The sequence below is a fragment of the Octopus bimaculoides genome, chromosome 4 (genome assembly GCF_046866305.1).
Source record: "Octopus bimaculoides isolate indiv1 chromosome 4, ASM4686630v1, whole genome shotgun sequence".
Classification (NCBI taxonomy): Eukaryota; Metazoa; Mollusca; class Cephalopoda; order Octopoda; family Octopodidae; genus Octopus; species Octopus bimaculoides.
The window spans coordinates 146,898,386-146,926,333 of NC_142931.1; the positions used below are offsets into that span (position 1 = coordinate 146,898,386).

The 27,948-nt window shown below is 37.8% G+C and overlaps 1 protein-coding gene across 2 annotated transcripts; it reads left to right on the forward strand.

Moving 5' to 3' along the window:
- On the forward strand, positions 1-26,932 carry LOC106878763 (uncharacterized). Of its 2 annotated transcripts, none has more exons than XM_014928087.3 (12): positions 1-354; positions 8,903-9,038; positions 11,093-11,161; positions 12,638-12,714; positions 13,840-13,890; positions 14,583-14,656; positions 16,257-16,376; positions 16,793-16,873; positions 17,718-17,856; positions 19,761-19,843; positions 20,280-20,376; positions 23,401-26,932. In XM_014928087.3, the coding sequence occupies exons 1-12, from the start codon at positions 244-246 to the stop codon at positions 23,563-23,565; spliced, it is 1,203 nt and encodes a 400-aa protein (XP_014783573.1). In that variant the 5' UTR covers positions 1-243; the 3' UTR covers positions 23,566-26,932. The 2 variants fall into 2 exon arrangements, with proteins under 2 accessions (XP_014783573.1, XP_089207821.1); XM_089351695.1 differs by lacking the exon at positions 1-354 and adding an exon at positions 2,423-2,543.
- The last annotated feature ends 1,016 nt before the right edge of the window (positions 26,933-27,948 follow it).

Genomic DNA, 27,948 nt, shown 5'->3' on the forward strand with positions numbered 1-27,948 from the left:
GTTTCTGGGGCATGTGTTCACTAGCGTAGCCGATTGCAGGAAAGACGCCACGTTACAAAAAACCGCTGCCGGTTTGCCTTATATTGCCACACTAATCACCGAAAAAGCTAAACCTATAATGTAACTGAGGTGGAACAAAACATCAAAGCAACAAAACAAGGCTTCCGTGGAACCCTTTACATTGTTTTAAGACGAGAAAAGAGTCTGTAGATATCCAGAATTCTTCAGTAAATCGCTGAAAGTATGCGACGTCGGACTGCGAACGGTGAAACCACTGTGAACCAGGCACATGGAGAGAATCGATCAGATTCTCACGGACCCCATCATCATCATCATCACCAACAGACACACAACGTAAGCATGGACGCATCATTTTAATATATTTCTTATTTATCCCTTTATTTAAAAAATATTTTCTCTTCCTTTACTGCATTTGGTAATATATATGTTACTTGCTGCATGGAATATCGAACCTTTGTTAAGCTCTGTTTGAAATTTAGGGTATATTCAGGGTGTCAGAAAACCTTTTTCGATTAGGGTGCGTAGTATTTATTATATTACGACTATACATATTATATACAGCATTGTATATAATCTTCTGATTACCATTAACTCTGTTAAAAGAGGTTTCTGGTGCCTCATATAGAAAACACTAAAGGGAAGTTTATTGTAATTAAAATTTACAAACATGATTTCTTTCACCAAGTAACATGAAATACTGTATACACATACACAAATTATATATATGTATGTGTGTGTATATGTATATATATATATATATATATATATATATATATATCTCAAACTTAGGCTTCTATGCAGGTACTGTTAAATACACGTATATAACTGTGTGTGTGTATATATATATATACAGTTGGTTATATATATAACCAACTGTATATACATATACGGTCCCTTCTGTACAATTATATACTTGTATGTGTATATTCGTTTAGTATATACGTTTGCTCATATTTTCATATTTTAATTAATCTTTAATTGCAAATGTGTCTCGTGTTCGCACCCGCCACTTTATCAAAACCAGTGTTTATTATCTGGACGGAGAAATTCGTTTTATCAATTGGAACCTTTTATTAACCAAAATTATAAAGGGCAGATGCAACATTAACTGTTCCCTTAATGTTAACTACATGTGTTCCTCCTTAAATTTAAGCGGTATAAACAAGGTTAATATTTGTACAAGTTGCTTATTTTATCATATACTAAATGATGCTTCTTTTTTTTTTATGATATCGATCCTTTTGTAAATCCAAGCAGTTTATGTATCAAAACAAACCTTAGAAAACTTGGATGGCTATGCTAATACTTGTTTCTTTCGCCAGAAATCTTGTGTAATTTAATTATTTGTGAAGTTTCTTTTCTTATTTTTAATTTCTGATTTTATTTATAGCGATTTCTAGAGAGGAATATTAAACTATATACACTCGTAAAATTTGGTATTATGTAGAAAATTGAGCACCTATTAATTATTAATTTAAAGGTCCCCACTTCTCTCCATCCTCCTGGTTCCCGTCTGCAAATACTTTGTTTTTTTAAAAATTTCTGAATTGTTTCTATTCTTATAGTTTCCTCTGGTGTTTTCTGTTCGTCTTTATTTTTGTGTGTAAACAAACCCACTCTTTATCTGTGGTAGCTAGCTCAGTTTAATCGGATATTTATTCTGGTCCTTCAGTGAACTTTGGACCCTAAATTCACAACTGTTCTTCGTTCGAATGACATTTTAAAGTTTATTAAATTCCACGTAGGACCAATATTTCCTTTGTGTTGCGTTTTAAACACTAGTCATATGTAATCCCATTTGTATTAATACTTTTAATATATTTACAGATAGCTACCCACAACTTATAGAATTCTTTTTTGGACTCTTTGAATAAAACCTTAGGCGAAACTATGAGTCCCAGTCAACGTGTATCTTACAATATTTTTGACTCTACTTTCAATATTGAGTCTACCTATCACACCAATGTTCCATAGTTATTCTTGAACTAGCTTTAAAATAATAATTACCTCAGTTTATAACACATAAGCAGCCTCCCAGATATATTTGTTAAATTTTACTATTATCCAAGTTTAAATTAAATTATTTGGCACAGCATCTACTCTTAAAAACCCATAATTGTTGTTAGACTGAATTCAGATTTTATTGAACAATTTTTTACTTTGCCGTCGAATGGTTTTGTATTTCTTCTGTTATATCATTCTTCACGCCTCCGCATTCATTGTATTAATTCAGATTTCTGCGACAACCTGCTTATTACGAAGAACGGTTATCATATCCACGACTGAAGCAATTCTTTAAATAGCACTTCAGCACTTACGTGCAATTGGCGCACTTGACTCAGAATCAAAGAGGAAGTTTGGTTAGAGCGGAGGGCAACATCAACAACTCGATGTGTCACGAACCTGTTTCAACTGGCATTGGGTTCGTTGTTGATTTAGTTTTCTTGCAATCTTGAAGAAGAAAACAAAACCACTTGGAATCAATTCCTCACCTTGCGGTGCGATTGGATGGCAGCTATTAAGTCTCTAGTGTTTCTAAATATCTTTTTACCTTTATTATGTTTTTTCTTTCATTCATCATACATAATCCTTGTAAAAGACACGTCTTCAATATAGTTTCTTAACAAGCAAAGTCACTATTATCTCCACCACCATAACCAATATTGAAAGTACTAAACGACTAAAAAACATTGTTTTAAAAGATTTGTATTTTTCTTTATTAAAATTACACTGTAATTAAAATAAGATAGTTTACTGTATTTATTAATTCATTATTAGTCACGATGTTCTATTTATAGCCATTTATAATAGGATTAATTGCTTTTTTTTTAATCTGTGATTTATTATTTATTCAATTAATCCAGGAACGACTGTTACATTGCTAGATTTTGTAGTTTTTCTCCATCTGTGAGTCAGCTGACGAGAGAGATCGTTAATTTAATAAAAGACGATTGACATGATAATACAACAGCAGTCGGAATCTGATAGCTGAGTGTATTTATGGTGTTGTTGTTTGTTTTTGCTGTTGTTGGCATAAATATAATGAGTTGAAGAGGTTTCCTCTACTCTTCGCATAAAATATCTGCTGGAACACTGTCAAACAAAAAGTTCGCCGCTATTTCGAGAGAGATTCGCTTCAATAATCAAATAAAACCTGTGTATCAGATATTGATTTCGTTATAAAGTTAGCAGCCATCTCTTGTTGTTTAGCATCATTTCAGCTCTGCCTGAGCACACCTATGACCAAATGCATCTCAGACGTGACCATTCCATCTGTTTTATATATCGATTCAGGCGTGATTATGTGGAAGAAGTTTGCTTCCCAGCCACGCGGTTTCTTGTTCAGCCCCGTTCGTGATACTTTGGGCAAGCGTCTTTCTACTGCAGCCCTGAGCCGACCAAAGCCTTGTGAGTGGATTTAGTTGATGGAAACTGAAAGAATCCTCTGTGTGTGTGTGTGTTAGAAGTTGGACCCGGCGTTGCTCCTGTTTTCCGTGTTGAAGTTAAGCCCACCTCTGACCTTGTATTTAATAAGCATTTCCTTAGAGACTATTCTATCGATTTTGTTGAAATTTTACATTTGAAAAATGCAAAAGCTGCAGGAATAATAGCATCGTTATGGGAATTTCCGTTCAAACGCCCGATTGAGCTCACAAAAATCGATGCCAACAGAGCATTACCGAGTTTTCAAAGAATTCCAGCCTTATTTGAACTTCAGAGCATGTGACCTGCCTATGTGCCAAAAATCATTAAAATCAGTTGGAGGGTGTGGGAGGAGTTAGAGTAACCCCAAACACACAGACACACCATCTATTTTACTCTCTCTCTCTATGAGCTATATCGACCTTGTTGATGTGGGCACTCCAACTGAGATTGTTATCAACAATTGTACCTAGGTCTCTGATATTATTGGATGCTGTGAGCAGTTCCCCTGAAGGAAGAGAGTATGGTTGGTTTAGTATAGTCTTTCTTCCAAAATGCATCAGCTCAAATTTTCCCTCGTTTAGTTGCATTTTGTTTTTGCCTGCCCATTGACTCACAGCATATAGATCAGTCTGGAGTCGGCTTCGGTCTTCTTCTTCTTTGATGATTTGCTGGAGCTTAGCGTCATCAGCAAATATCTTCAGTTTGCAGTGATTTACGATGCTGGAAAGGTCATTTATGTAAATTATAAAGAAGAGTGGACCCAAGACAGTCTCCTGAGGGACACCACTGGTGACTTTTGCTGGGCTTGAGTGGACTCCATCGACCACAACTTCTTGTGTTCTATTCGCCAGGAAGTACTTAATCCAGTGTAGAAGTTTTCCACGGACTCCAACATTTGCCAATTTTGAGAGTAAGATATTATGGTCAACCCTGTCAAATGCTTTACTGAAGTCAAGATATATGACATCAGAGTTCGAACCTGTTCCCAAGGCTTTAAGTATATCTTCAATGTGGTGTAAGAGTTGTATTAGACAGTCCTTGCCACAGCAAAACCCATGCTGGTTTACATTTAAGAGTTTGTGGGTCTCCAGGAAGTCAGCTATCCTTGATCTTACCACTCTTTCAAACACATATATATGTATTTGTGTATTTACATATCATCATCATCATCATCATCGTTTAACGTCCGCTTTCCATGCTAGCATGGGTTGGACGATTTGACTGAGGACTGGTGAACCAGATGGCTGCACCAGGCTCCAATCTGGTCTGGCAGAGTTTCTACAGCTGGATGCCCTTCCTAACGCCAACCACTCCGAGAATGTAGTGGGTGCTTTTACGTGCCACCGGCACGAAGACCAGTCAGGCGGTACTGGCAACGGCCACGCTCGAAATGGTGTCTTTTACGTGTACCTGCACGGGAGCCAGTCCAGCGGCACTGGCAACGATCTCGCTCAAATGTCTTTACACGTGCCACCAGCACAAGTGCCAGGGCACAGGTGCCATCTCGATTTCAACAGGTCTTTGCAAGCCGAGTTTCTGTGTCCAATGAAGGAGACGACGTTGGCATGGGTGCCATCCGTTGAAATTAGTTCGATTTCACTTGCCTCAACAGGTCTTCGCAAGCGGAGTTTAGTGTCCAATGTAGGAAGGTACGCATCCTGGCAGAGGCCTTGGATTTAGGTCTCACTTTGCCTGCCGGGTCTTTTCACGCACAACATAATTCCAAAGATCTCGGTCAGAAGTCATTGCCTTGGTGAAGCCCAATGTTCGAAGGTCGTGCCTCACCACCTCATCCCAGGTCTTCCTGGGCCTACCTCTTCCACAGGTTCCCTCAACTGCTAGGGCGTGATACTTTTTCACACAGCTATCCTCATCCATTCTCGCCACATGCCCATATATATATATATATATATATATATATATATATGTATGTATGTAGTTCCGCCTGACTGGCCCTCGTGCCGGTGGCACGTAAAACACCCACTACACTCTCGGAGTAGTTGGCGTTAGGAAGGGCATCCAGCTGTAGAAACTCTGCCAAATCAGATTGGAGCCTGGTCCACCAGTCCTCAGTCAAATCGTCCAACCCATGCCAGCATGGAAAGCGGACGTTAAATGATGATGATGATGTGTGTATATGTGTTTATATATCTCTTTTACTTGTTTCAATCATTTGACTGCGGCCATGCTGGAGCACCGCATTTAGTTGAGCAAATCAACCCCAGGATTTATTCTTTGGAAGCCTAGTACTTATTCTATCGACCTCTTTTGCTGAACTGCTAAGTTACGGGGACATAAACACACCACCATCGGTTGTCACGCGATAGTGGTGGTGGGGGGAACAAACACAGACACAAACATATACACACACACACACACATATATATATATATATATATATATATACGACGGGCTTCTTTCAGTTTCTGTCTACCAAATCCACTCACAAGGCTTTGGTCGGCCTGAGGCAATAGTAGAAGACACTTGCCCAAGGTACCATGCAGTGGGAATGAACCTGGAACTATGTGGTTGGTAAGCAAGCTACTTACCACACAGCCACACCTGTGCCTATGTATATATATTTATATATATGTACATGTATTTATATATATGTTTTTATGTATATGTATTTATATATGTATATGTATTTATACATATGTATTTATGTTTACACACATAGATATACATACATGCATACGCAAACACTCGTGTTACTTGGTTTACGTAACACATTGATTGTGTCAGTCTCCAGGCAAATAAAAATGATGCAAATCAAAAGGAATACATTTTTAATGGTATTATCAATAGAAATAAAAACAAAAATATGCTAACAAAATTGAGACCATTATGCATTGGAATGGAGATAATCAGTACAATTATTTTGTGTGTGTGTGTGTGTGTGTGTGTATGTGTGTGTGTCTAGACCTATCATCATCATCATCGTTGTTTTAATGTCAACTGGCTCAGACAGAATTTTGTTGGACCAGATTATTCTAAGGTTGGATGCCCTCCCTGTCACCAACCTTCAATTGTTTCCATGTAAGGTAATATTTTTCCATGGCTGGACATGTTTCCATAGAAAATTGGAAAAGGAGACCACTTGAATGACAGTGACACTCGTTTACAGCCATAACCTGATGTAAAGACAAGGAGACATTGGTTGGAAAGCCCTGCTCTAACACATTGACCTCTTTTTCTTTAACATTGACAAGAAGGTGACTTTTAGCATTTGGATTACCCTCTCAGATGTTATGTTTATTTATTCCAGTTGTTTTGAGTTAATCACGCTTTATTATCTTGTAACTTTGAGATTTCAATGATGTGATTTTTTATTTTTAGAATGACTTTGTAGGGTAGGTGTGAAAGGCTGGATCTGGTCAGTTTGAATATAAAACAGGGAGAATATTTGGACTGGATATGGCTGGTTTAAACACTCAAGTGTTCTTTCTTTGAAGTTTGATGGCGTTTTTCATGGTTTCTGAGACTGATTGGAGGAAGGGTGGAAGTTATTCTCAGAACGGTTCCCTGGGCCTAATTGCTTACAACTCTGCCAGAAGTAGCCAACAACCATGTGGTGGTATTAAACCAAATACCAGAGTATATCTCCCCCCCCCCCCCCCCAATACAAAACTGTTCCCTTCAATGGGTTTCCTTCTTTCTCTCTCCAGTGCAATCTATTTTAGGGGCTGGTAGATTCAGCAGATAAGTTGTTATACATTCCCAACTGGATTCTGACTTCTATGGTCACCACCCTACTGTCTATAGCTATCAACACCCTATCAAAGATCTAATGGGAGAAGCCTGGGCCATCTTGGCTAGGCATTCACTTCATCCCACATCACCAGGTCTGCTTTACCAAAAGTGGCCCTCCTGGCATCGTGCATTTATTGCTGCTTTGTCTGGCACAGCTGCCTCTGACTGAGGCAGGGTTGCCCCGCTTTGACCTTTCAGAGTTCAAGAGTACATTGAGGCAATCAGCACACCCAGACCTAAATTCACACACAAAACTTCATTGAACCCAAGGCCTTTGTGGAAGCCAGCCAAGGTACAGTGCAGTAGGGTTGAACCCCAAACCACATTGCTATGGAATGAAGTTCTTCTCCATGTAAAGATTCCTGCACCCATTGACCAATATTGAACTCTGGAGGTGGGCCAAGCTGAGGTGTAGCAGAAAGTGAGTGGTGGTGGTGGTGGTGGTGTTCTGGTTGTTATTGATCACTCATCTATTAATATTTCATGGTTTATTGATTTGCTAAACACACGTATAATACAATATAATATATAAATATACCCATACACAAATATATATATACACTTTTGTGTATGTATATATATATATATATATATATATACATGTGTATACATACATAGACACATATACTTATGTGTGTATACATATATATATATATATATATATATATATATACTCACACGTATATACTTGTGTGTTCACATACTCATGTGTGTGTGTGTGTATATATATATATATACTCACACGTATATACTTGTGTTCACATACTTGTGTGTGTGTGTGTGTGTATATATATACACACACACACACACACACACACACACACACACACACACACACACACACACACACACACACACACACACACACACACACACACACACGACAGGAGTAAATAGACACCCTTATAATCACTAAAATTTATTCAAACCTGAAATTATACATTCAAATTATTTATCAGTTGTTATAATGTGAATATTTAATATTTAATAGACATGTCCTTTGCATTTTTCAATGCAAGGACCCTGGTTGATCTGGGCAGGGTTATGTGGACTCCGTCCTCTTTCTGATGAATTGCACAATCACTCTATTAACTGTAGAAAGCAGGATCCCAAGGTTTTCTGTGATGTTATGCCAACTATGTCCACCTTGAGATTGACCCACAATATGGCCCCTTTGAAATTCAGACAGTTCCAAGACTTCTTTTGTATATGGAATGATTAAAAAGTCACACATAGAACCTGAAACATAAAAATGTCAATTAATGAAAAATATAAACCTTTACAAGTTAGGATAAACTTAAAATAATGTTTTATGGGGTGTATATATATGTGTGTGTGTGTGTAATTACAAAAATTGTTTTAAGAAAATATATATATAGGGTAGGAAAATTAGAAAATGTTTCTACCATTGGCTAGCATGCATAAAATAACCAATAGTGTACATTTATACACAAGAGGTGACCCTAACAGGACACCTTACATGCTAAAAGGAGCAGTCAAAGTTTGGACTTTGACTGCTCCTTTTAGCATGAAAGGGTCATTTCTTTTGTGTATAAATATACACAAATTTTATATATGTGTGTGTATATATATATATATATATATATATATATAGACAGATATATGCACACACATAGACACATATATATCTAAATACACACACACACACACACACACACATAACCTTGTTATTTCTTTTCAGACCCAGAGCAGCCGACCTGGTATCCTCTCACAGATCTTCTCCTGGGGTTGGAAGATTGCAGTGGTGGCCCTAATCGCTCCACCATTCTTGAATTATGCCTCCTTGAAGAATGAAGAAATGCACTTAAAGCCAGAAGGTAGTTTTCATCACATCATCGTTTCCATTCCATTCTCTCTCTCTCTCCCTCTCTCCCTCTCTCTCTCTCTCTCCCTTATTCTTTTACTGGTTTCATTCATTGGGCTGTGGCCATGATGGAGCACCACTTCCAAGGATATTTAATCATGTTAACCACAGCCTGCAGTTCAATCTGTTTCTTTTATTGAACGCCTGAGTCATGTTTTGGTATAGGAGCATCTAACTTTGCTGCACTGCTATATGCTTAGTTTCAGGGTATGTTTCCATTTTATCAAAATTTCACTCACAAAGCACTATTGAAGCTGGGGCGCCAATATAAAATACTTGCCTAACATGCTGCACTTGAGGATTGAACCCATAACCACATGGTTTCCACAATAGACCTTTTAACCATGCTTCTACAGCTACATTTATGTTATTTACTATTAATTAACAAACATAAAGTGGTTTCTGTATCTTTGTTGGGGTGTTAAGGTCATCACCTGAGAAAATAGGGTTTTCTACCTGTATCAATTGATGAGGTTTTGCGCTTGAAAATGCCTCTGCTCTAAACGAGTCTGGCACTTTCTCCATCTCTTTTACCTGTTGGACTACCTCATCCCTTATTCACAGGTGTAGATCCACTGGGTTTAGAGTTTGTTGTTCAATTTGGAGGGTTTATGCCTTCTTTCTCTTCATCCGCAGAGCAGAGACAGATAACTTGATAACTTTAAGGTCTCTCTCTCTCTCTCTCATTCTCTTTCTCTCTCTCTCTCTCTCTCTCTCTCCTCATCAAGATTTTTGTGTTCTCTCCATGTGCTGGCTTTAAGTCTTCTTTCTCTCTTCATCTTCCTAATTGATGGTCCATTCCTTAACTTGCTGGATCTAGGCTTTACTCTGTTTCCATTGACTGGGTTTAAGGTTCCTCTCCCCCTCACTCTCCTGCTCTCTCTTTTGCCCCTCCTTTCTCTTTAGCTAAACGTAAACCACACATTCCATTCCTCTCTTCAGCAGGTATCTCCAATCTCTTCTCTTCGCTGCTTGCCATGCTTTCCACTTGAATTTCCATGTAAAAGGCAAAATGTCTGTGTTTACAAATAACCCCCACTCTCGCTCCCCCTCCCCCCCCCCCGATACCTGTCAACCAGAAACAACTTCCACTTTGCATCTGAGTCTTTCTACCTCATTGCTCTGAGTTCACCTGCTGCTCTTTCCCACTCCCCACCCTTCCCCCACCCCCTGGGCTCTTCCAGTCACTAACAGCTACTCAACTATTTCTCACTTACTTACGTTAGTGACATCTATCTTCCCTTGCATCCTGTTTAACATTTTAAACTGTCTGCACTAGTTATCATCATCATCACCATCATCTTCACCATCGCCATCATCATCATCACCATCACCATCATCATCTTCCAGTTGTTTATTTTACTGATCTAATACATTGATATACAGACATGGCTGTGTAATTAAGAAGTTCATTTTGCAACCATGTGATTCCAGGTTCAATACCAATGTACTACACTTTGAGTTAGTATCTTCTGTTACAGACTCTGTTGATCAATGCCCCAACAATAAGGGGCGTTTTAATATGCATGTCCCCTGCTGGGATGGGTTGGACAGTTTGACAGGATCCAACGGACCCATGGACTGCATTGTGTTTCAGTGTCTGCTTTGGTATGGTTTCCATGACTCGATTCCCTTCCTAACTCCAGCCACTCTACAGTGTGGACTGTCGGATTTTCTGCATGCTACCGATGCCAGACAAATTTCCATTCAGCTTTCATGATTATAAAACCAGCCATTGGAACTGCCGAAGCTGATATAGGGGCCTGACACAACTCTGCAGTCTGCTGGATCCTATCTGACCATGCAACCCATATCAGCACGGAAAATAGACATTAAATGTTGATGATGTTGATGATAAGGGTGAAAGACAGAGTTAACCTTGATAGGGTTTGAACTCAGAAAAGAGCCTTTAAGAAATCCTGTCAGACATTTAATCCAAGGCTGTAACGACTCTGCCAATTCACCTACATCATTTTATTTTGTGCTTTCATGTTTTGTTTTTTGTAGGTCAACTTTATGACATTGGTTGGGGTCAGAGGTTATTTATGAAATGTCAAGGTGATGGACCTCCTACTGGTGAGTAACTGAAAATATTTTATTGTGAATTTTTTGGACAGTGTGTAGATTAGGGTTAATGAAATATAGTTGAATACTGGGGTTGATATAATTGACTAAGCCTCTCCCACCAAAATGTCAGGCCTTGTACCTATAGAAAAGAAAGAATTATTATTATTAATCATTAATATTAATAATAGAAGTTGCAGTATTTCCTATAGTTTAATACAAGTTTTTCATTGCACAACAATGTGCATCAGTGTTTCTTGTGTCTATGTGCTGCATTGTCCTTCCAAAGAATGGTGGTGGTGGTGTTACTGCATTTAATTGGCTTTATTGTTGAAATTCATTTTGTTGTTGTTTGTTATAAAATCAATCATTGTATTGTGAGGTGTGTATTGTGTTGAGATGGTTCTCTGTACAACCGGTGGCTGTTTTCCCAATTAAAGTATCTTATGGAAGAATGTGCTGTACCCAGCCATATTGGTGAGGAAGATTTTCTATGGGTGGTCGCTTTTCCTGTGTCCAACCCTTATCTATTTCTAAGCATGGTTATATTTTCCCTGCTTGTCCTTCAAACATGAACAGCACAATGGTCAGACATATTTTCCCAGAATGTTTGTGAATAAACAACGCTTCTCGTTTATTTACATTTCGTATGTGATGTCAAGACAAGGAGACATAAACACACACATACACACATGACTGGCTCTTTGCCTTGCTATTTTTTTGTCTACCAAATACACCCAAAAGGCTTTGGTCTGCCCAGGGCTATTGCAGAAAACTCTTGCCCAACGTGCTATGCAGTGGGACTGACCCTAAAAGCAAACTTCTGAGTTCTGGTGGCAATTTTTCTTGATGGCTTTGGTTTCCACCTGTAACAACCCTAGGCTTCCCTTTCAACAACACCATAGACTGGGTACATTTCATCATTTACTAAGACTTAATAATGTCTGAAGTGGGACGAAAACATTTCTATACCTTATTTTACTGTTTTCATTCATAGTTACTCTTCTCCTAGATTGTGTATGTATGTGTGTACTGGGTATTGTGGTTGATCTGTGCCTTGTCTATTCTTTTTTCCTCCTTTTTTTTTGATGTTTTTTTTTTAATGCTAGACGCCCTGCCCCCCCCTCTTACCAATGTATTTTTCTGCAATGTGTGTTAATGTTTTCGTTTGTCTAAATATCTGCATGCTTTTGTTTGTAGGTAAGTCTCTAGGATGGTTTTTGGGTAACCTTCTTTCACCTTTGATTGGAAACAGATGAGAATTGATGACTGGAAGATCATCCAGCCATAGATAATCTACCTTAACAAACTTTGTCTGACCCATGCAAGCATGGAAAAGTGGATGTTAAAACAATATTGATGATAGTAGTGATGATGATGTGTGCGTGTGAGAGATAGATAGATGAGATAGATAGAGAGAGAGAGAGAGAGAGAGAAAGAGAGATACTACTATTGTTGATGACTCTTGAAATAATTGTCAATTTTCAGTGATACTCGATGCCCCCACAGGAATGTCATCTGATGTCTGGTCTCTTGTATGGCCTGAAATTGCTAATGTGACAAGAGTATGTATTATTTGTTACTTATATCTATATAATATATTCATTTTAGATTGTTAAGCTTTGCTTTCAACTGAAGTAATATCTTAAGAAATGTCCCAATGTATCTGCTTCGTCTTATATTGCCATCTTAGACCAATGTCCACCTGAAATGGTTTCTGGCGTTGAACCAACTTGCCTGTCATTCTATTATTATCAGTCTGTTTTTTGTTTTTTTCTGATACCTGAATTTTTTGTTGTTTAGCTGCTGTTGACAGTGACGCTAAAAATATTTGTTAAACATAAAACTGTAACTTTACAGATTTAATATCGTACAGTTTACCGTTTCTGTGCTGCCGTTAAGGCATAAGCATGACCAGCTTTGTACAGATAGGAAAATAAAGTAATTAGATCAGATATTTACGATATTGTATTTGCTGAATTTTCACTGAAACCTCAGTAAAATGGCCAAGTCCTGTTTATGGCCTTAGTAAAAGCCAAGTTTAAACAATTTATTAACTCTTTCTTTGTTATTGATTAGCGAAAGCCTTGTGTTTTAACCACAACACACCAGGCCATTCCATCACCTGCCTATCAGTGTGCAGCATCTCTCCAAACCATGGAACCACATATTCAAGGAAACGGAAGGATCAACATTGTTATTTGAACTTGACACCCACAGGTTTAAAGGAATGCTTTTCCTTCTACTCCTACACCAATTCTGATCAGTAGACCCTTTCTGATCCTTCAACTCCCCTCTCACCTCATTGTTTCCTGTCACTTCGCTTTTGGCTTTGTCCACTTCTTCTCCTCATTCCTTCTACTTCTCTCATACTGTCTTTCTCTTATTACATCTTGTTCACATTAAGCTCCCATGATCCTATGTTCCTCATCAGTTGCAGCCAGTTTGTTTTTTCACAGACGATGTAAAACCTTGCTGTGTCTTTAATTCCTCCCTTGTTAATTTTCCCTGAAGAAGGAATCAGTCTGAAGCATTGCATTTTCCCTTTCCCATGCTAATCTTTTTGTCAATTTTATTAAATGAAACAAGTATTGCTCACACAAATCAATACCAGTTTCTTAAGGATCATTAACCTTTCTCTAAATCTTCTAAATATTATAGTATATTAACAAACCCATTTTCTTTCACAGGTTTGTATATTTGACCGTGCTGGCTTAGGGTACAGTGATCGGCCCCGTGAGGTGAGTATTTCTCCTTTTCACATTTTCCTTTGATATAATTTGTCAATAAGGATAGACCACAGAGTTTTCTAGGTCAAAGTTAAGTTGTGCTGTGTCTTCCTCTGTACCCCCCCTCCACATGCACATTCTCTCCTTTCTCCTCTCTCTTTTTCTATACACATTATACTCTCTCTTTATACACAGTAGGCCTGTGTTTGTGTGTATACACATGCATACACACACAGTTCCTACTGTCCATACAATACACAATACGACCTCAGTATTCATTATTGAGAAACACTACGGTGTATACACTTTACACTTTACACCATGACATATCTGTGATACGCGATCCCTATTGATCATTTTTCTTTTTTACAATCCCTTTTGATCGAAAACCTACTCCCCCACCTTTTTTTTCTCTCCAAAAAGAAAAGCTCTACTTTGTAATTTGTCCCCTCTGTGTTCAGCCCTGTGTAGCTAATAAAGAAACATATCTATCTATATCTATCTATCTGTCTGTGTCTATCTGTCTGTCTGTCTGTCTATCTATCTATTCATCTTTCTTTCTGTCTTCCTTCCTTCCTTTCTTAGACACAGTACACAGTCTATATACATGATAATGTCTATACTGACAGTCTGTTCTGTGTATAAGAAACAATGTATTGTCTTCATATTGTGTAACATGATTTTTCAATTGATTTTTTTTCCAGAACTTTACCTCGACTGATGGCTCAGAAGGGAAATCGAATTATCGTAACCGTTGGGAACCATTCACAGTAGAGAGGTACATTAATATGTGTGTGTGTGTGTGTGTGTGTGTGTGTGTGTGTGTGTGTGTGTGTGTATTAAAGTAATTGGTATAATGATGTATCTATGTCAGTAAAAATATATATTCAATAGACATTACATTAAGGTTCCTCTGTCAGAAAACTTTATACAGAAGGATAAATAGGAATCTCTTAGATTCTATTCTGCTTTTTCCTTTCTCAAGTTCTTTGTAAAAAAATTTGGTTATATTTCTTGCACTGAAGAGTACATTGATATATAATTAATTTAACCAAATTCAATTCAACCATGAATTTGCAAGATTTTTATATCTCTCTACGAAACGATCGTCTGCGTGAATTAAAATTCTCTTATATATTTTAACATCTTTTCTTCTCCATGTTTAACTAAATTGTTGAGTTTTATGGGATTTTTTTCCATAAATTCACAACACATCATATATAAAAATATATAATCTAAGTAAGCTTAAAATAAAAGTTGTGCCTTCCCGAAACGCATCTGTTTATTCCAGTATTCCAATTCTGTATAGTTTTACGTGAGCTCCAATGTGACGAGATGAAAATTCTGGAGATATTATTTGCAGTGTTGTTATTATATACACCATTACATATGTTGCATTTGCTATTAGGAGTCATAGAATTGTACATGTTGGGTAGAAATGTAAAGAAATTTCCTATTGGAAATTCTTGAAGAATTCCTCAAGAGACAGCTGTAAGCTTATGAAGTCCATTACATAATTTCCTATTCCCTTGTCATTCATTTAATCTTTTATCACTGCTCTGTACTCAGCTAACTCTTTATTCTGAAGCATATTGAGTTCTAGCACCAGGTTATTAGTATCACTCTGCCTAAGCTAGTATATATATATATATATATATATAAATATATATAATTAGTGTTTTTTATTGCTCACAAGGGGCTAAACATAGAGGGGACAAACAAGGACAGACAAAGGGGTTAAGTCGATTACATCGACCCCAGTGTATAACTGGTACATATTTAATTGACCCTGAAAGGATGAAAGGCAAAGTCGACCTCGGCGGAATTTGAACTCAGAACGTAACAGCAGACGAAATACCACTAAGCATTTCGCCCGGCATGCTAATGATTCTGCCAGCTTACCGATGATATATATATCATCATCATCATCATTTAGCATCTGTTGTCCATGCTGGCATGGATTGGACAGTTTGATCAGGGCTAGGAATCTGGAAGGCTGCACCAGACTCCAGTCTGACTTGGCATGATTTCTACAGCTGGATGCCCTTCCTAATGCCAACCACTCCGAGAGTGTAATGGGTGCTTTTATGTGCCACCGGTACAGGTGCCATTTGCATGATGCTGGTATCTGTCATGACTATGATTTTACTTGGCTTGATGGGTCTTCTTCTCAAGCGCAGCATAATGCCAAAGGTCTCTGTCGTTGCCTCTGTGTGGCCCAACGTTTGAAGATCATGCTGCACCACCTCATCCCATGTCTTCCTGGGTCTACCTCTGCCACAGGTTCCCTCCACAGTCAGATATTGGCTCTTCTTTGTCTTCATCCATAACACTCTGTTAATGTTTCTCTGTTGATAAATCGTTTATTTCTCTTCTAGGATGGCTGATGATATGCGACACTTGTTTACTTTGAGCAGCCAACAGCCGAAACCTTTCATCCTGGTCGGCTCCGAACTCAGTGCACTTTCTGCATATTTCTATGCTCAGATGCACGAAAAGTAAGTTTCCCTGTTTATATTCTTATTTCAGTCATTGAACTGCTGTTGCACTTGGTTCAATCCCACTCTGTGGCACTCTGGGCAAATGTCTTCTACTATAGACTCAGGCCAAGCAATACTCTGTGAGGGAATTTGGTACACAGAAACTGTGTGGAAGCCTGCTGTGTATGTACGTGTGTGTGTGTGTGTGTGGGTGTTATATATATATATATATATATATATATATATATATATATATATATTTATATATATATATAAATTTTGAATTTAGTTCACAGGTCCTCAGTACTACCTTTGTGGGCCACCAGGGGTCTGTGGTCCCCAGGTTGGGAAGGAACCACTGGACTAAAACATGTAAAAGAAAAATATGAAAATATAAGAAACTAATGTTTGTTTTTTTTTGTTTTGAATTTCAGTGATGTTACTGGATTGGTAATGATCAATCCAATTGCAGATGAACTCTTTGATTCTGACAATGGCTTATGGTCTCGTTATTGGTAAGTCAGTTTGGCGTTTTACGTGAGCTTGTAGGCACATGTCTGGTTGTGGGGTAAGGAGTTTGCTTCCCAACCACATGGTTCTGGGTTCAGTCCCTCCACACTGCACCTTGGGCCAGTGACTTCTGCTATTGCTACAGGTTGACCAAAACCTTGTGACTAGATTTGGTAGATGGAAACTGAGAGAAGCTTGTCCTATATATAGGTGCAGGGGTGGCTGTGTGGTAAGAAGCTTGAGGACTGTAGAGAAAGATGTGGCGGATATAGATCTGGCCAGGGAGCAGACTGATGACTGCGGCTGCAGGACTGCTGGGTTTTGAGTTGGTCCTAGAAGTTTGATCTACAGCAGAAACCTTTACAATTAGGCCCTATGGTGGTGCGATTAAGAGGCTTCCCAACCATGTGGCCTAGGGTTTAGTCCCACTGTGTGGCACCTTGGGTAAGTGTCTTCTGTCATGGCCCTGGGCTGAACAAAACCTTGTAAGTGGATTTGTTAGGTGGAGACTGAAAGAAGCTTATCAGATATATATACACACAGTGTGAGAGTATATATATATGTATATATACACATGCGCACACACATACTCCCTTGACAGATGATGGTTGTGAATAAGCATCATCGTCATACAAGTGATGTTAACCTTGCTTGGAAATGAGTAAGGGTTTGTGTCAGGAAAAGCATCCAGCTGTAGAAAACCTGCTGCAACAAACTCTGTCTGACCCATGCCAGCATGGAAAAGTGAACATTAAATGATGATGACCTCAGCACACTGAACACAAATTATATTTTGAAATTACATTCTTTGTTCCTGTTTAAACTGTTTTATTCTTGTTTTATTTGCAGGTTTGGTAAAATAATTCCTGATTTGCAACTTCTTCAATTTGGTGCTTCTCTTGGAATCTCAAGAATAGCCATCCATTTTGGATTTTTAGAACAACCTTTGAGAGAGACTTCAATCACTGAACAGGTGAAGAACAGGCAGGTAAGAGAGCTTAATTAACTAATGCTTGTAATGATGAGCTGATATTATTTAATCATCATCATCATCATCATCGTTTGATGTCCGTTTTCCATGCTGGCATGGGTTGGACAGTTTGACTGGGAACTGGCAAACCAGGAGGCCGCACCAATCTCCAATCTGATCTGGCAATGTTTCTACAGCTGGATGCCCTTCCTAATGCCGACCACTCCAAGAGTGTAGTGGATGCTTTGTACGTGCCACCGGTACGGGAGCCAGTCAAGTGGTAAAATACTTTTTAACAATAAATTGAAGTAAGAAAATGGTTCAGTTCGTATATTGTTTTGTTTTGTTTAATGAAAAAAAAAAAAAAAAAACTAAGCTTGTTAGCCTGAAGGATTAAAGAATGAGGTTGGTAGGGTTCTGAGTTTTGAAAAGTTGGACAAATGCAACGTTGAGGTTTGAAAATGCAGTTTGATTTTTGTTGGAAGTTAAGGAACATGGATTGTAGAAAGTAAGTTCTGATATAGCAACTGAGGAAGAGGCACTATTGAATCATTGCACCATTCCAATTATTCTGAACTTCCCAGATTTATTATTATTTGTTATGTACAGCAGAAACAGTATTGGTTTAAAATAGCGATATGTGTATCATACTCAAAGCAGATGCATCATGGAAAGGTAAATTTATGGGTGTATTGGTTGGTGTTAGGAAGGGCATCCAGCCGAAAAATCTATGCGAAAACTGTGGAGCATGGTGCGGTCTTCTGCCCAGCCAGCTCCTGTCAAATCATCCGACGCATGCGAGTCTGGAAAGCAGATGTTAAATGATGACGATGATGACTGTGTTTAAAAATAGAACTATATTGGTAGTCAACAAAAATCATCCTGTATGCTATTTCCTGCAGAAGATGGGTCTGGTATCCAGACAACTGAAAAAAGCCGTCAAGGAAACCAGCACAGCAGTTGAAACTAACTCAGGATGGCTACGGTTGATAAGAGACTGCAAGTGGAACCCTTCTGTGGGTGAAGAATAGCTCAGTCCTCGTTGCCTCACTCAGGTGAGGTGTACAGGCTAAGGAGCAAAACACTTGTAACTCTGGGATACCGGCTGATGATACAGAAGGCTTTCCAGCATTGCACTGGATTTAAAACAGTTTACAAAACCTTTGAGCAGTTCATTTAGTTTCTGCATGAGGCCAAGCATCTCTGATGTTTATTTCACTGAGTTGTATATTTCTGCTTCATTGGACTTTGTTGCATATTCTCACTGCCAATCACGCCAACCACATGCTAAGACAAAATCCATCACTACTGATATAGGAAAACAGTAATTGGAAAATCACTGATATTGCAATTAGTTGTCCAGCTAAATGAAAATTTGTCATGCGCAACAAAAGCAGTATTAGACTAAAACAGTCACCTGTGTATCACACTTAATGCATATTCATCATGAAAGGCAAAGTATTGTTTTTAATGTCAGACAATGCCTTGTGGTATTTAGTTATGTCATTTAAAGTTCAAACCCTGCTGAGGACAACTTTGTCTTTCATCCAAAGATGTCATTTTCATTGACTAAGACTCTTGCCACAAAATTGCTGGCTTTGTTCCTAAATTATTATTATTATTATTATTATTAAGGTGGTGAGCTGGCAGGATCGTTAGCAGACCGGGTGAAATGCTTAATGGCATTTCATAAGTCTTTATGTTCTAAGTTCAAATTCTGCCTGGATTGACTTTGTTTTTCATCCTTTTGGGGTTGATTAATGAAGTACCAGTGAGACACTGGGGTCAATGTAATCAACTAGTCCTCTTTCCCAAAATTTCAGGCCTTGTGCCTTTAGTAGGACGGATTGTTATTATTATTGTTGTTGTTTGCCTGTTTTACTGCTCTGTTGAAAAATATATCTCTATATTTCTCTTTCCAGAAATATCTCTTATGTCATCCCAAACATCTTAGTTCAGCAGTTGATGAACATCACTTTATTAATGAATCTATATCACAGATTAGGTAACATAGCAATTTTTTTGGTTCTTCAACTGTCACTCACGCACTCACACACACACACACACACTCACACACACTCACACACACACACACACACTCACTCACTCACTCACTCACTCACTCACTCACTCACTCACTCACTCACTCACTCACTCACTCACTCAAATATTGAACAATGAGAATGAGTGCTCGACACTGCATTGGTGGGTAAATATTCAGATGAATATTGGTACTTGTCTCTAAAAGGGAGACAAGTACCAATGTTCTCTCGTGACAGGCTTGATAATTAAGAGATTCCTCTTTACATGAAACCATTGGTAGCATTGTTAACCCACAAATCTAGTGTGTGTGTGTATATATATGCAAATATACCCCTCCAAACATACAACTTGCTTCTACAGAACCCACATAAATTGCTGGTATTCAATTCTGATTTCAGGTTGGCAAGAATTATGAAGAATTTACCAAGCAATATGACAACAACAGTAATTTCTGGAAACATGTATGATAAAACACTTTCACGAGAACTTAATGAGGTAAGTTAAACTTGTACACTTGTAGTTTAGTCCTGATCTAGTAGATCAACGACCAGGTGACCAGAGTTGGTCTTCAAGGAGAAACTACCATTTTTGGTAGCATAAAAGGTGCACTGGCATTTTAGACACATACTAATTTCAGCAGCACATATTGAGGGGGGGGGGGGGAAATGGTTTTAGTGTGTTCAAGACATTTCATATTGGCTCAAATTAGACAATGAGCTGGCAGAAGTGTTAACGTGGACAAAATGGTTAATGACATGTTGTCCCTGTTTACATTCTGAGTTCAAATTCTGCCAAGGTCGACTTTGCCTTTCAGGATTGTGGTAAGTACCAGCAGAGTACTGGGGGTCAATGTAGGTTCAAACTGATTAAGCCAACCTTTGATCAACCTGAAGCAGAAGATAGTTGATTAAAATGTCAGAGTGAGATTGAACCGAGAACCATATGTTTGTGAAGTGAACGTATTAACCTCACAACCATTTTTGAGTACTAGACTGGAGCCTGGTGTTGCCATCCGGTTTCACCAGTCCTCAGTCAAATCGTCCAACCCATGCTAGCATGGAAGGCGGACGTTAAACGATGATGATGATGATGATGATAGGTGTAGGAGTGGCTGTGTGGTAAGTAGCTTGCTTACCAACCACATGGTTCTGGGTTCATTCCCACTGTGTGGCATCTTGGGCAAGTGTCATCTACCATAGCCTCGGGCAGACCAAAGCCTTGTGAGTGGATTTGGTAGACGGAAACTGAAAGAAGCCCGTCGTATATATGTATATATATATATGTATGTGTTTGTGTGTCTGTGTTTGTCCCCCCAGCATTGCTTGACAACCGATGCTGGTGTGTTTACGTCCCTGTAACTTAGCGGTTCGGCAAAAGAGCCCGATAGAATAAGTACTAGGCTTACAAAGAATAAGTCCTGGGGGCGATTTGCTTCATTAAAGGCAGTGCTCCAGCATGGCCGCAGTCAAAAAGACTGAAACAAGTAAAAGAGTAAAAGAAGCGAGTGGTGGGCTGGGTTGACAAATTCTCACTTGATGCAGAGGTTAAGGGGCTCACTTTGTGACCATATGGGTTTGGGTTCAATCCCATTGTGGGACACCTCGGACAAGCGTCTCCCACAATATATCCATAGGCTGACCAATGCCTTCTGAGTGAAATTGGTGAATAGAAACTGTGTGGAAGCCTCTGTGTGTGTGTGTGTGTGTGTGTGTGAATATATACAATAGTATAAGTACAAGACTTAAAATATAAAATAAGCCCTGGGGTCAATTAAAATCCTTCAAGGTGATGCCCCAGCATGGCCTTAGTTTAATATAGATGGGGTTAAGAAAAGAGTGCGAGTGAAAGAGAGAGAGAGAGAGGTGTAGTAGTAAAACGAAGACCTGGGAATAATATAAAGACCATTTGGTGGAATTAGTTACCTCCCTTTAATAATATATTAATGCCGTATTAAACTCGGAGTTGGTTTGTGTCAGTAAATGTGAACAGTGACGAAATAAGTTGCTTAGGTCCTCATCCTTAGCAGCAGCATTACATCCACTTTTCTTTGCTGACATGGGTCAGACAGAATTTGTTGAGCAGGGTTTTTTTATTATGGCCAGATGCCGTTCCTATTGTCAATCCTCCCCTATTTTCAAACAAGGTAATATTTCTCCATGGTGTGACATGCTCTTGGAGGAATACTGGGAGTAAAATGACCCTGCCTGTATGACAGTGACTCTCATTCACAGTTATTGCACAATGTCAAGACCAGGCAGCGCACGCACACACACACACACACACACACACACACACACATATGAATGATAGATCACTGACCACTAAACCATTTTTTATTTTCTCTCTGTTTATTCTTGTGTTCCTTTCTGTTGAAGAGCGTAGGCTCGAAACGTAAAAGACTTTCTCACTTCCCAAGCATTAAACTAATACATCTGTTTGTTGTTTACACACCCGTCTTCGTCTTTTGTTTTTTTGTAAATATATAGATGTATATATATATATATGAGACCAAAGTGTATGTATGCCGCTATATTTTATTATATATAAAAAATGCAAAATGGGACAAAAACGCAAGACATCCAGACAGTCAGGGGATACAAAAAAAGGGACAACAAGACATCCAGACAGACGATACAAAGAAAACAAGGATGGGTCATTTGGAGTTTTCTATCCTCAGTTGAGTTCTAGATTATCTTTGCAATTTTGGCTGGTTATACTCGAGATTGCTCCAATCTGGCCAGCCCCAAGGAAAAACTAAGCTAAGAGCCTTAGATTCCATAGAAGAAAGCAGCGAATGTATACGAAAACAAAGACCGAAAAAAACGGAGAATGTTACACAAATACAAATAACAGGACATAACAACTGGTGTCTTTCAACTAAGGACGAATAAAATGAAGCTGGCGTCTTCTACAGCCTTGCTCTGTGCAATGAGTTGGGAGTGAATTTGGTAGATCAAAACTGTAGAAACCTGTTGTATGTATGTATGTATGTGTGTATGTGTCTTTGTCCCTCATAACAGTTTGACAGCCGGTGTTGGTTTGTTTGTCTCCGTAACTTGACAATTTAGCAAAAAAGACTGACAGGATAAGTACCAGTACTTAAAAATGAGTAAAGGGTGTGGGGTGGGGGTTGCTTTGTTTGACTAAACTTCCCAAGGTGGTGCTCCAGCATGGCCACAGTGAATGATGGAAACAAGTAAAAGGATGAAGTAGAGGTACACCACCAACTTATCAGACTCTGAAAGTCCAGAACCAATTATAATCTACACTAATTTATACTAACGAATAGTTATCTGTATTTCATTTAATTATTGAACTAAATTTAATATTTGTTTACTTTAGAGTGTGTTGACCAAGTCTGGGAAAACCAGGAAACTGGAATGGCTTTAGAACCAAATGTTTCATGAGATCAATGTTGTACCTTTATAATTATTTGCTAATTTCTGTACTGTTTCTTTTATAATTTACATGTTAATTATGTGTTAATTTTACATATAATGTCTTCTATATTCTTTGTAGGCTTGGGCTCGTAGCGAGCGGAAAATGATCCAAAAATTCTTCAGCAATGCCCACCATATTATCATAAATGGCGTCGACCATCATATGATGTACAAGAAACCTGCAGCTGTGATAAAACCAATTTTAGAGATTGTTCAGAACTGGAAAGACCAGCCGTCAGTGTGACTAGAGTCGGGTTATGCTACGAAACTAAATCTCTATAATTATTGATTGTTGATCATGGTGGTGGTGGTGATGATGATGATGATGATGATATTTACTTGATTTCTGAAGAGAAGCGGAAGAGCACATACCATTTTATTGTTTTTTTTTTGTGCTGTGGGAGAGGTGCACAGATGGACAATCAGTTAAACCAACCCCCATCCCCCACCCGTCCCCTACTACTACCTGATCTATCAAATGGACAGAAGAATATTCCTTAGCAAATAAAATATTTTTTTTTTTTTGTCGTGTGTTTTTGGGTGTTTACCGTCTCAACATTGCAAAAGGGGAAATAAGTAAAAATTCCTGGTAAAAACATAAATGAAAGACAGCAATTATCAATCACCATTCCAAATTGTTTTATATTTGAAGAAAAATTTAGTTTCTCTTTTATACATTTTAGAAAACTAACCAAAAAAAAAAAATGGTATTTGACATTTCTGAAATGGAATATTTTTTTTTTAATTTTGTTTCTTTCACTTCAGATATTTTAAAATATTATTATTATTATTATCATCATTATTATTATTATTATTATCAAGGTGGCGAGCTGGCAGAATCGTTAGCACGCCGGGCGAAGTGCTTAGCAGTATCTCGTCTGCTGTTACATTCTGAGTTCAAATTCTGCCGAGGTCGACTTTGCCTTTCATCCTTTCGAGGTTGATTAAATAAGTACCAGTTATGCACTGGGGCTGATGTAGTCGACTTAATCCCTTCCCCCAAATTTGAGGCCTTGTGCTTCTAGTAGAAAGGATTATTATTATTATCATTAAGGCAATGAGCTGGCAGAATCGTTAGCACGCCAGGTGAAATGTTTTGCCCGTCAACTTTGCCTTTCATCCTTTTTAGGGGGTCGATAAATTAAATACCAGTTGAGTACTGGGGTCAATGTAATCGACTTCATCCCTCCCCCAAAATTTCAGGCCTTGTGTCTTTAGTAGAAAAGATTATTATTATTATCACTAAAAAAGCGAGCTGGCAGAATCGTTAGCAACATTTTGTCCATTAGGGTCAATGTAATGGACTCATCCTCTCCCTCAAAATTGTGGCAGAATTTGAAACCGTTATCATTATTATTATTAAGGCAGTGAGCTGGCAGACTGGTTAGCATGACGGGTGGAATGCTTAGTGGCATTTCCTCCATCTTTACATTCTGATTTCAAATTCTGCCGAGCCTGTCATCCTTTCTGGGTTAATAAATTAAGTACCAGTTGTGTACTGGGGTTGGTGTAGTCGACTCCTCCCCCAAAATTTCAGGCCTTGTGCCTATAAGCAGAAAGGCTTATCATTGTTATGTTTATGTATTTCGTTGGCCTTGTGCCTCTGCTAGATATTACGTGTTTAGTTTCTGTTGACTGAAATGAAATATTTAATCACAAATAATGTGTCTAGATAATCTGGAATGATCCAGTTGTAAAATGAGAAAAAAGGCAGAACATTATTAGATTATTATTATTATTATTATTATTATTATTATCTTATTTGACAATCTGAGCTTCCATTGTTTCCAAACAGTTTCTTGTTGATCTTAGCAGACCAAGGGTCTCCTGTATGATTATGCTCCTCTTGGAGGTTGTACTCATTCATTCCAACTCAGCAGTATTCCATTCTGGTTGTTACATTCCATATCAAGCTAGCAGTCCCTTACCCTTATGCTATAATACTGGATCTCCTATACTATAGTATTGGACACCAAAATGGTAATAATTTATTCCAATGTTGCACTGCTTCACAAGATGGTAATATTCCGCTGCAGTTTTGCAATATGTTTGTTTTCCACATCAAAATTGCAATATTCCGTTCCAACTCTGCAGTTCTGTATATCAAGGATGCAATACTTTTTAGCTCTGCAGTATTGCACATCAATCGAATGAGATTCCATTCCAACATTGCAGTGCTGCACATCAAAACAGCAATACTTCACACCCAAAATGGCAGTACTGCACATTAGTGACATAGGTAATAATAATAATAATAATTCTGATGTGTTCATGCTTTCCATCAAGGTTGTGAATATTTCACATCAACACTGCAGTATATATTGCACATGGTGGCTGCAGTATTTTACCTCAACATTGCAGTGTTGCACATCAAGGTTGCAGCAATATGTCACATCAACACAGCACTGCTGTGGTACTGTAATATATCAATGTACAACATCAGTATAACCTTGTGATGTATGACTGTACCCCAGTTTAATTGTACTCCAACAGGAAATCGCTCCAAGATGGTTGTAATGACACAATTAAAAAAAAAAACAGAATGTTGGTTATTTATCCACATTGTTTTGAATTAATCATGCATTATCTCTTGGCCTTGAGATTTCAGTGATTTGATTGATTATTTAAAAAAATGACATAGTGGGGTATGTGTGAGATGCCAGATCTGGCTAGTTTGAACCTAAAACAGGTTGAATATTTGGGTCAGATTTGGCTGGATTAAATGCTGAAGGGTGAAACTATTGTTAATTCCTCTTGGAACTCTACATCCCATCAAAGATCTCTTGTCTGCTAATTTCTAACAAGATGAACATCTTGTCATTTCATATCTCCTCCCCCCCCCCTCCTCAAATCCCCTCTCATTTATCAATTGGTTGTGTCTATTAAATTCCTAACAAAACCATAATCCAAAGAAGGAGGGTAAAGGATCTAATCCTAAGTCTATTTGCTTTCCATATTCCGGAACTTTTTTTATATCTACCCGAACTTTCCTTGCTTCAAGACATTCTATTATTAGAGCCTTCCACATTGCAATATTCCATGCACTGTAACCTTCCACTTACAGGGATTCCCCAGATTCTGGAAGTTTCTAAACATTGGAAACTTCCACAGATTAGCTGGAAGTTTGTGAGGACCGGAATTAATTTTTATGACAAGTGAAATACAAATATTTTCTGAACTGATATTTAAAATATTTATTTTTGTTGTACACCTTGCCTGTTCCATTAGACCATTTTGTAAAAAAATCTCTTCTGTAGCAATAGTTGTCCAAAGACATTTATTTATAGAAATCAGAGCTTTTTGACATTTTGATGCTCAATTTTTTTCTTTAAATTATACATATTTTTTTTTTCCAATTTAAATAATTTTTTAATATATCACATGTCATTATAAGAAAATTAGATGTTTAGTTAGGGATTTTGACAACTGAAATTCTTGTAGAAAGCACTGGAATATTTTTACTCCCATTTCCTGTATGTCTGTAGATATCAGAAGCTTGTTATTCTAAAAAACAGAAATTACCGTAAATTTTTGTATCATAGCATTTTCATTTGTATTCATTCCATATTTTCAGCTAGACTCAATAAAACCACAACTTTTAATAAACATTATTTAAGTTTTATTTTGTTTTAAATCTTCAAGTCTTTTTGTTTTTGAGTGGTTGTGTGGTTAAGAAGCTTGTTTCCTAACCACATCATTTTGGGTTCAGTCCTATTCCATGTAGATTCCAATTGTAGATTTAGTTGATGGAAACTGAAAGAAGCCTGTTGTATAAGCGTCACAATCATCATTTTTTTTATGTCTGTATGAGTTAGAGGTTAAGCAACCATCTAAGGGATAATAAATATCCAATAAACTACTGGAGGGATACCTATGTATTTATATCCAAGCGCTTACTATTGCAGGGCAATATCGCAATTGAATAATAGGTATGGCTGGGGGTAAATTGGAAAGTTACCCAGGATTTATAAGACAAACAAGAAAATGGAGAGGATAAACAGTCGACCAACATTAGCCAGTAAACATTCCATTATATCTATTAAATGATAACAAATGTATTTAAGTGGTACAAGTAAACAAATGATATCAGCCAATAAATACGTAAATATATATATATATATATATATATATATATATAATGGTAATAATAATAGGGATAAAAATCCAAATTTACAGGCAAAAACTCAATTAAATTCAATTTATCAAAATTAAAATTCAATTTTCATAATATATAAATATATAATTTAGAGAAAAGAATCAAAGTTCATGAATTCATCCATGAAAATCCACAGTCACATATAGAAAAATTTAATAGGTAAATACACGATAAATAAGTATAATAAAATACAAAGTAAAAATAATAATAAAACTGTTTGACTTGTTTATATTTGATCCCCAGCATCGCTTGACAACTGGTGTTCGTTTGTTTACGTCTCCGTAACTTAGTGATTCAGCAAAAGAAACCGAAAGAGTACCAGACTTGAAAAGAAAAAAAAGTATTGAGATCACTTTGTTTGACTCAACCCCTGAAGGCGGTGCTCCAGCATGGCGCAGGCCAATGATGCTTAAATATTCGTAGATTGGCTTGCAGAATTTCTCAGTGAGAAAGAGGTTTGCCTTCACGCCA

Coding starts and splice junctions, on each gene's coding strand:
- LOC106878763 (XM_014928087.3), top strand. CDS start 244: ATGCGACGTCGGACTGCGAACGGTGAAACCACTGTGAACCAGGCACAT. Junction 13,891..14,582: donor ACAGTGATCGGCCCCGTGAG/GTGAGTATTTCT, acceptor TTTTTTTTCCAG/AACTTTACCTCGACTGATGG. Junction 16,874..17,717: donor GGCTTATGGTCTCGTTATTG/GTAAGTCAGTTT, acceptor TTTTATTTGCAG/GTTTGGTAAAATAATTCCTG.